At 41.2% G+C, this 10511-nt stretch overlaps 1 protein-coding gene across 1 annotated transcript in view; it reads right to left on the bottom strand.

Moving 5' to 3' along the window:
• The window catches only part of CYP27B1 (cytochrome P450 family 27 subfamily B member 1), a 17424-nt gene extending 8327 nt beyond the window's left edge, over positions 1-9097 (bottom strand). The window contains exons 1-2 of the mRNA XM_070740731.1: positions 8830-9097; positions 3064-3254 (exon numbers count right to left, since the gene is read on the bottom strand). Coding sequence (XP_070596832.1) covers positions 3064-3254; positions 8830-9033 — 395 coding nt within the window. The 5' untranslated portion in view covers positions 9034-9097. The remainder of the gene's footprint in view (positions 1-3063; positions 3255-8829) is intronic.
• Positions 9098-10511: the final 1414 nt, after the last annotated feature.

The following is a 10511-nucleotide window of genomic DNA, read 5'->3' as shown; positions in this document are numbered from 1 at the left end:
AGATCTCATAAAATAGACTATCTTTCCCTCCCACTCAATTATGTCTTCTCAGTATATATTTTTTATTTTTTCCCCTGCACCTTAAAAACATACAAACATATATTTAATGAATAACAATATATTTATGAGATCTCTTATCTGAAGATTAATAAAATATCCTATACAGTATCCCATTTCAAATCACTAATTATTCAGTCTGTCTAAGAACAAACAAACTGAAAGAAAACCTTATACAAGAAAGCTAAAATATAATTTCAATAGCTAATTTTAATCTAAAAAGCGACTGGCTAAGCAATTTTTCTTCTTTTTTCAATTCTATTTTTTCTTAAATCTTAAATTCCATTTCAGACCTATTGTAGTTTACATTTAAGCATATATGTCACATACTTATCTATTATTGTGTATTGGACAAAATAAATAAATAAATGAATGAATGAATGAATGAATGAATGAATAAATAAATGAATAAATAAATAAATGAATAAATAAATAAATGAACAAAAAAACAAACAAACAAACAAAGAAATAAATAAAATAAAATAACATAACATAACATAACATAACATAAAATAAAATAAAATAAATAAAATAAAATAAAATAAAATAAAATAAAATAAATAAATAATGCCCCCCCTTTTCTCTTTTTGTCAACCGGGTTCTCCACTCAATTATGTCTGATTCTGATTGGTTTCCTGGCAATGTTTTTCAATAGTGGTTTACCATTGCACCATTCCTTGGGCTGAGAGAAAGTGACTGGGCCAAGCTCACCCAGCTGTCTTTGTGCCCCAGGCAAGATTACAACACAGTTTCCTGCTTTCTAGCCCTGATGGCTTAACCCAGAGGTCCCCAAACTTGGCAACTTTACGACTTGTGGACTTCAACTCCCAGAATTCTCCAGCCAACTATGCAGGCTGGAGACTTCTGGGAGTTGAAGTCCACAAGTCTTAAAGTTGCCAAGTTTGGAGACCTCTGGCTTAACCATTTCACCACACTGAGATCGATAGTCCACTAATAATATGGAACCCAACCACCCAAAGCCTCTCCAAAAGGGCCGAGTGCTTATCTCTTGGCTACATTTCCTTTTCTTGTTACTCATATCCTGCATTGGTCCAGGCTGTGGAAGCCACCAGCCAAGCAGAAGGGAGAACCCCCTACTGAGGGAGCCTGAGTCATCTAGGACTTGGTGAGGCCCTCAGAGTGATTTCTCACTGTAGGCTTGCAGAAGCCTCAGCAGGATTCTGCTCTTCTCACGTAACGCATTTCCAGAAAACATGATCGTCTTCCACAGATCCGCTCTAGTGAGCAGTCCTCCAAAGGAAGAAACACAAAATGAAGCAGACGCTTCCCAGAGAAGACGTACTAAGACACTTTGAGTCAGGAAAGGGCCAGTAATCATGGTTTAAAACGGTCTCCATTCGTCCCCTCAGAGCAAGGCAGAAAGCTTGGCCTATTACTAAGGATTCTAGCTTTCTTTCCAGAGCCACAAAGGTGCGATGCCAGAAGAAAAGAGAAGGATATCTATTAAATAGGCATTGAAGTAATGTAAATAAGTTGAATGTGGATTGAGCGTTCTGATTGGTTAAGACAATGACAGTTGAGTTTAAGCGGGAAAGCGAAAGTATAAAAGGAGCGCTCTGACACTGTTTCAGTCAGTCGCGTTCTGAGCTGAAGTCACTTTCCGAAAAGAGCTTTCTCCTGCTGAGCCAAAATAAATAATTTAAAGAACCGACTGCCTCAGTCTTCTTCACTGGCGACGAAGAACGGTCGAACCTATGATCCTTCGCCATGGACACAATATCCACTTAGCATTTGAAGTAGACAAGCTCTGACTAAAATTTGGGGGGCCACAGCTCCAGGCAGTCTGGCCAATGATGAGAGACATTGTGTGCTGTGGCTTTGGAAGGTCCATGGGTTAGAGTAGCATATAAACTCCAGCAACACATAAAAATCTATAAATAAATAGGGTGTATCCTTCCCATTACATAACCCAGCTGTGAAATCCTTCATGTAGGACTTATCCGAGGTTTTTGCTCTAAAGTTTCCACTACTGCCTAATTCTGCTGATTTTGCGTGATAAATATAGAGGGCAGGAAACAATCTTATCCCGTGACATGAAAACATATCTTAAGACACCGGAGACTGTAGTCGGTTTTGTAACTCACCAGTACCACCTACACATATATATTGTGAGTATGTGTAGGTAGGAGTGGTGAATTACACAATTGTCTGCAGTCTCCGGTGTCTTAGGATGTGTTTCTGTGTCATGGGAACAGATGATACCGTTGATCTCCACAATGTTCGGGAAATGGGATATTTTTTTTCAAAATATGTTGTCTCGTGAGAGATACAAGATGGCAGCCTTCTCCTTTCCCCACCAAAAACCCAAGTGAACTGGCAGTCTGATCTTATGTGGGCACTGATTGAAAGACAGCACGCACATCACTGGAATTGAGGGCAGCAGTTAGTTGACATGATTTAGGACAACTACACATATTCCTTTAACTATCTGGGTGGTCTCCCCACCCCCGACCTCACCTGCTTCGACTACCTGGAGTAACTTGACCTAACAGTGAGGCTTGTCCAGTCCTATCTCAGTCCTTCTAAGTTCCTGCAGCCCTCTCAACTTGACAACTTTAGAGAGTCCACAATTTCCCCAACTTTTTGCTTCCCGGAGAGGCATACAATTCTTCCCTCTATCAGCTGGGATTTATAAGTTGCGTGGATCAGAGTTTTAATTGTATTATATTGGGCTTTGATTCTTTATTTTCTAGCTGTCTCAAGAGCAGAAATTCCTTATATGAAACCAAGGGGCAAACAGCAACAGGGTTTTAAAATTGCTGCCTAAATGACCCACCAGTGTCACATCTTCATATGCATAAAACCTTCTTGAAAGTTTCCGGGAAATCACTAGAGGGAGCTACTCCATAGCTAATCAATGCACAAAATGATTTTCCAGGGTGGGAATTAATGAGGATGGAATAACCTCTGCAAAGACAGCCTTCAGGGGAATTCTACTACAATATGAAACTCCTGCTACCCTGCCTGGAGATGGTGAATACTTACGCTGTAAGCAGCCCGTATGCATGGCCTCGGCACACTCTATAATCCTTCCAGGAGGAGAGGTCGGAACGAATGGGATGCTTGCCTTCCTGTCTTAGCACCTGTTCGATCAGACTAGGATCTGCCACATGGACTGTGAGGATGGGCCCAAAACTCGCCTTCCAAACCGGGCCATATTTTTCCTTGCCTTCGATCTAGGAGGAGAGCAGGAGAGAAGCTTGTGAGACATCTCATAATGATCCACTCAGGAAAGAAGATCCAGTCTGGAAACACAATCACATCCTCATCTCCCCCCAAATCTCTTTTGTTCAATTAAACCCAAATTCTGCATACAGTAATTACTGAAAGGATTGCTAAATAAGAAAGTATCTAGAAAGGCTATTAATCCTAAATCCATTCCATTCCAAGTAGAAATATACTGAACCCATGGGAGATACGCATCATGTGTCGTGTTTCTCAATAGTTAGATTTTTCTAGCCGAGGAAAAAATGACTGCAGAATTTTTCTCCCTTACTGGTAACCTCCATATCGAAAAGGATAAATATCTGATGTCCAAAATGAATACTCCAATACAATGGTACATCCTAGAACCTGTACAATACAAGCATCTTTTAACTCAGATTGAATATCTAAAGAAGCGCTTAGAAATTGCCAATGTAAGGACAGTGTCTTATTAGACAAGAAACGGCAATTTTAGTCCTGAAGATGACACGACAAAACTAAGTCAATGGACTTTTCTACTGCAATCAATAGGACTGAAAATTAGGTTTCGCCTTCTTTGGGTAGATTCTCAGTGATGTAGACTCTTAAAAGCGGGACCAAAGGGTTATTGGCTCTCTAAACATGCGTAGGATTGTGCTTTTCATTCATTTGGTTAGATCAGAGTGTTTTTCAGACCCTTGAGTAGCTTTCATTATTTAGTCTCATTTTCTGTTAAGTTGCTCACTTACTCCTTATGGTTCTGTGTGTCTTTCATAAAGTAGAAAAGTGAAAGAACTCTAAGTAAAATCAAAGGGGATTCTTAAGCCTCAGCATTTTTCAATGGTTCATTTGCTTTTCCCTCTTTGGGAAATACAATATTATTTGTATTATATTGTCAACAATATTAAACAATAATAAAATAGCAAAAAAGGATTACGACAATGGATATATCAAGCACGCGTTTTCACATTGTCATCACATGACATATCATAACTCCCCCTATTCTCTAAAATGGGGGTGGGGGTGGTCCCATGTGATTCATCTTGCCCATGGGCCACAGGTTTTACACCCCTGATATATACAATTGTTCTGAGAGTATATTCATGCAAAGAGAGGATATATATTTAATCTCAATAATTCCCACACTATCCAAAGGCAGCAGTGGTGCAAAAAATCAAAAGCCCCACCCACCCTAAAAATCTTTGCGGGAGTCTTTTTAACTTTATGAAAATAATTGACATTAGATTACCAGTACAGTGATGCCTCGTCTTACAAACGCCTCGTCATACAAACTTTTCGAGATACAAACCCGGGGTTTAAGATTTTTTTGCTTCTTCTTACAAACTATTTTCACCTTACAAACCCACCGCCACCGCTGGGATGCCCCGCCTCTGGACTTCCGTTGCCAGTGAAGCACCCGTTTTTACCCTCCCAGTGAGGGGAGCCTCAGTGAAATCGCAGCATCGCAAAAACACAGAGGTCTGGAGGTGGGGTTTTGAGGACTTCGGTGTTTTTCTGGTGCTGCGATTTCACTGAGGCTCCCTTGGCTGGAAAACCCCACCTCCGGACTTTGATTGCCAGCAAAGCGCTCGTTTTTGCGATACTGGGATTCCCCTGCAGCATCGCAAAAACACAGAAGTCCGGAGGTGGGGTTTCCCATGGCAGGGAGCCTCAGGGGAATCCCAGCAGCGCAAAAATGGGCGCTTCGGCTGGCAAAGGGGGTGAATTTTGGGCTTGCACGCATTAATTGCTTTTCCATTGATTCCTATGGGAAACATTGTTTTGTCTTACAAACTTTTCACCTTAAGAACCTCATCCTGGAACCAATTAAGTTTGTAAGACGAGGTATCACTGTATAGTATTCAACAAACTATGATTGGATATTCCAAAACTGTCTGCTCTTCAGATTCTTTCCAGAGCTAATCAGGACAATGATAATACAGATGCCTGCAAGGGCATTTCACAAACAAAGTATTTTGAATATTTTACTCTGCCTATCTAATGATGCACTGCTAAATCTACAAACCTATTTTGACAACATAGGGAAGCAGCTTGCACTACTCTGTTTCATTAAGGTAACTCAGTCAGAGTTATCAGGTACCTTTGGAAGGAAGAATTGGATCGCAATAGGAAAGTATTCTATATAATAGGATCACTGCAAATTGAAATAAAGGCAATAAGAAAAGTCAGCAGGAAAACAACCAAGCTCTGACAGCACCAAGGACACTTCAATTTTTTTAAAAAAAAAATCATGTCAACTGTGCTATAGCTAGAGGAAAGACAAGGACTGATGAATGGCAAAGAGATTTTGGAAGTAAAATAAAATATCCTCTTTTTTTAGAGTAAGGAGATAATCTGCACTGTGTTATTGAGACAAGTATTGAACATACATACATACATACATACATACATACATACATACATACATGATTCTTGACAAATGTATATTTTATTTTATGTACGCTTGTGTGTCCAATCACACTTGGCCAATTAAAAAAAAATTCTATACTCATTAAAAATGTTATGTTAAAACAAGAATGGGCTCTCATCCATACACACCTCACAGAATTATCAGTGATTTTAAAATGGCACAATACGTCTCATACCCACGCAAGTATAGAAAGCTGGGTCTAGAAAGCTTAGAACTACGGCGCCTAAAACACGATTTAAGTATCGCCCACAAGATCATATGCTGCAATGTCCTACCGGTCAATGACTACTTCAGCTTCAACTGCAACAACACAAGAGCACACAACAGATTCAAACTTAATATTAACCGCTCCAAACTTGACTGTAAAAAATATGACTTTAACAATCGAGTTGTCGAAGCGTGGAACACATTACCGGACTCAATAGTGTCAACCCCTAACCCCCAACATTTCTCCCTTAGACTATCCACGATTGATTTCTCCAGGTTCCTAAGAGGTCAGTAAGGGGCGTACATAAGTGCACTAGTGTGCCTTTCGTCCCCTGTCCAATTGTCTTTCCTTTATCTCATATATCATATAGATTTTCTTCCTTTCATATATCTTCTCCTCTATTTTTACATATTATCTTTATATATATTACTTCATGTCTATTCTCTTCCATATGTATTGTGTATTGGACAAATGAATAAATTAATTAATTAATTAAAAAATAAAGTATAGTTTAATGCCATTGATGGCCACAAGGTCTAATTGGTGCTGATGGTCACTCAGTGGCTTATGTTTTTCAAGGAAAGCTGCTGCCCATATAACAGAGCCCAGTAGACAAGCAAGCTAGGAAAGAACGGGTTGAACTGATGTTCCTGAAATAGCCTCTTGGTTGGAGACAAGAAGTGCACGCTGCAAGGTTTCCATAAATGCAAGTGAGGATCTTGACAACACAACACTTGCACCTTGTAGGATGCCTGCTCCTGTTTTATAAATATGCCATCATAAACCAGGTATGGTTGGGCTCAGGGATGTCTTAATGTTCTTCTTGCCCTAACTCTACTGAATTATCATTAACTGTCTATGACTCCTTTCCCACTGATTCCTGGAGAGCAATAGAGATTTTTTAAGCAAAGCTTTGGAGAATTGCTCAACATTGCTCATGAGGGTGTATTTTATGCCGTATCCTTAACTTGGAGGGTTCCTTTCCAGGATGCCAAGGGGTCCATCTCTTCGCCACATTCATGCAAGAAAATAAGTCATCTGGATAATTGGAATTCTGGGCAGAAGCTTAACAAAGAAATAATCAAGGCACCATCCATGAAGTTGTTGTTGTTGTTATTATTATTATTATTATTATTATTATTATTATTATTATTAATTGGATTTGTATGCCGCCCCTCTCCGCAGACTCGGGGTGGCTAACAACAATGATAAAAACAGCATGTAACAATCCAAATAATAAAACAACTAAAAACCCTTATTATAAAACCAAACATACACACAAACATACCATGCATAACTTGTAATGGCCTAGGGGGAAGGAATATCTTAATATCGCCATCTTCCGAGCCCCAATTTAAAAAAAACCCAGAAGAATGAAAGATTCAAAGGGCAATTTGAGAAATCATCAGTCAAGAGCCATACATTCAGAAGAAGTTTGCTTCATCCAATGGCTGTTGCCATTTTTTATTTTCTGGAACTCCCCCTTTTCCAAGCATCCTTTTTTACATTTTTTGGACACAGTAAGAGACCCTTGGGGACACCCCTGGATAAACAACTGGGGAGAAGAGAGCAGAATTCATTATACTGTATACGACGCCTGTTCCCGAAAGGTGTTCTATGCTTGCTGTCCACTGACCCCTTCCAAAAAAAAGGAAGGGACCGTAATTGAGAAAAAGTGCTCTTAGATGAGGCTTAGCTGGTGCAACTACTTTGCTTCATTCACAGATATTTTTACAGGAGAGTCAGCCTTGGTTATCTCCCATCTGTGAGCCTTTCCTTTAAAAAACAAAACACACACAACCCCCCCCCCCCCATTTCCTTACGCACATAGACATACCACACCTTGCAAAGGAAAACCCTACAATGTTGCACATCTTTTGATTGGTCATCCCAGAAAGCTTTTTTGCTTATCAAGTATTTTGGATGGATAGAAAAGTGGGGAAGCTTCCATAGGATCAGGGTGGGTTTTATTTTTGGACTATGTGGTTTATTGGTTTTGCAGAAGCCCTCGAAAGAAAAAGAGTTTTGAGGGTTTTTTTTTTAAAAAAAAAACACACATTATCCTCCCAATCAAAAAATTCCTTTTTTTGATGGGGAGAAGCATTAAGGAAAAGACTCACTAGTTTCAAGCCTTAAAGGGGGGAGAGGGGGAGAGGGAGGGTGGGAGAATCTTGGTGGTTATGAAGGTGTCAGGATGATATTGGTCTGTCTGTCTGTCTGTCTGTCTGTCTGAGAGAGGGAGGGAGGGAGAGAGGGAGGGAGAATCTTGGTGGTGATGAAGGTGTAAGGATGATATTGGTCTGTCTATCTGTCCGTCTGTCTGTCTGTCTGAGAGAGAGAGGGAGAGAGAGAGGGAGGGAGAATCTTGGTGGTGATGAAGGTGTAAGGATGATATTGGTCTGTCTATCTGTCCGTCTGTCTGTCTGTCTGAGAGAGAGAGGGAGAGAGAGAGGGAGGGAGAATCTTGGTGGTGATGAAGGTGTAAGGATGATATTGGTCTGTCTATCTGTCCGTCTGTCTGTCTGTCTGAGAGAGAGAGGGAGAGAGAGAGGGAGGGAGAATCTTGGTGGTGATGAAGGTGTAAGGATGATATTGGTCTGTCTTTCTGTCCGTCTGTCTGTCTGTCTGAGAGAGAGAGGGAGAGAGAGAGGGAGGGAGAATCTTGGTGGTGATGAAGGTGTAAGGATGATATTGGTCTGTCTATCTGTCCGTCTGTCTGTCTGTCTGAGAGAGAGAGGGAGAGAGAGAGGGAGGGAGAATCTTGGTGGTGATGAAGGTGTAAGGATGATATTGGTCTGTCTATCTGTCCGTCTGTCTGTCTGAGAGAGAGAGGGAGGGAGAGAGGGAGGGAGAATCTTGGTGGTGATGAAGGTGTAGGGAAGATATTGCTCTGTCTGTCTGTCACCTCTCATCCCAAGGCGATTCTTACCTGTAGCTCGTGCAGTCGCGAGAGTCCTCTCTTGCAGAAAAGGTCGGCGAAGAAGCCGAGAGCGCTGGGTCCGGGCATCTCCTCCAGAGTTTTATGGCTTCTCGTCACTTTCGGTCGCGCCCCGAGGAGAGATTCCACCCACAGCTCAGGAAAGAGCTTGCCGAGCAAGGATGCCTTGGTGGCCAGCTTGAGCGTCTGAGACATCTTTGCGCGGGGGAAGTGCTGGAGCCGGCGGGAGCGTCGGGAAGCTGTCTCGGAGCGGCATCTTGGACCACCTGTATTTATCTCCGAGTCGGCTGTCGAGAAGGCCCCGCCCCCGCGATGCGTCACCCTCCAATCAGAGGCGGGCACTTGAAGGGCTTTCACTGTCTCGTGCGCGTTTTGGAGCCGGCCAAGTATTTCTTCGAAACTTCGGTCATAGTATCTCTCCTTTTCTCCTTTTCTTCCCCCCCCCTCTTCTCCTCTTTTCCTCTCCTCTTCTCCTCTTTTCCACTTCTCCTCTTTTCCTTTTTTTCTCCTCTTCTCCTCTTTTCCTTTTCCACTTCTCTTTTCCTCTTTTCCTCTTTTCCTCTTTTCCTCTTTTCCTCTCTTCCTCCTTTTCTTTTCTCCTCTTTTCCTCTTCTCCTCCTCTTCTCCTTTTCTCCTTTCTCTCTCTCCCTTTCCCCCTCTCCCTTCTCCCCCTTCTCGCTTCTCCCTTCTTCCTCCCCTCTTTTCTCCAAGATGTTTACATCTTATGAAAATTTAAAGTCTTAAGTGCTTAGTAGAGGAGTGAAAAAAATCGCATGAATTATAGCAATGAGTTATACTTGTTATATAATGATAATCAAGTCCTTTTTTTTTTTTTTAAAGAATCTTCTTGGAATTTTCACTCTATGACTGAATTTGACAACATCATAGCCTTGGAATGAACGGAGTTGTGTATGTCTGAGGAAAGTATCCAGAGGAGGGCAACAAAGTCAATGGAAAAGAAAAAAAGCGCAGTTCATTGGAGGAAAAACTGCTGAGTCCGTTTAGGAAGGGGGGGGGGTCAGAAACATGCTAAGTGTTGCACATAAATTAGGGATGGAATTAAGAAGGCAATTATGAGTCGGTAATAGATCACTGCATGACTCAGAGATTGGCAAAGGTTTCAAATTTCATTGTTTTAAACACTAATGCTAACAACATTACTCTCTCCCACATTATAGTGGTGAAATTCAGAAAGCTTGAGTTAATTAGTTGTAGGGTTATTATGTAAAAGAATTATGAACTGCTTCAAGTTGCAAAACGAAGTGTGCTCTGAGTCCAGAAAGCTTTTGTTTTTTTAAACATGAAAAGTAGCCCCCCCCCCCAAATACACAATATTTACCCATTAAATGGAAACACCATCTCATGGCTTTCACAGCTCAAAGTGCTGCCCTCCAGGCCTTGAGGTGGAAGTTGCAATGTGCTCATTGCCAACTTCTAAGATACAATACTGCAAGCTGCTTCTACTGGCTGCTGGCTGTAGTTCACCAGTTCAATTCTCCCCAGGCTCAAGGTTGACTCAGCCTTCCACCCTTCCAAGGTCAGTAGAATGAGGAGCCAGATTGTTGGGGGCAACATGCTGATTCTGTAAACCGCTTAGAGAGGGCTGTAAAGCACTGTGAAGTGGTATTATTATTATTATTATTATTATTATTATTATTATTATTATTATTATT

This window comes from Erythrolamprus reginae, chromosome 2 (genome assembly GCF_031021105.1).
Source record: "Erythrolamprus reginae isolate rEryReg1 chromosome 2, rEryReg1.hap1, whole genome shotgun sequence".
Classification (NCBI taxonomy): Eukaryota; Metazoa; Chordata; class Lepidosauria; order Squamata; family Dipsadidae; genus Erythrolamprus; species Erythrolamprus reginae.
This window is presented reverse-complemented; position numbering and strand designations above follow the sequence as displayed.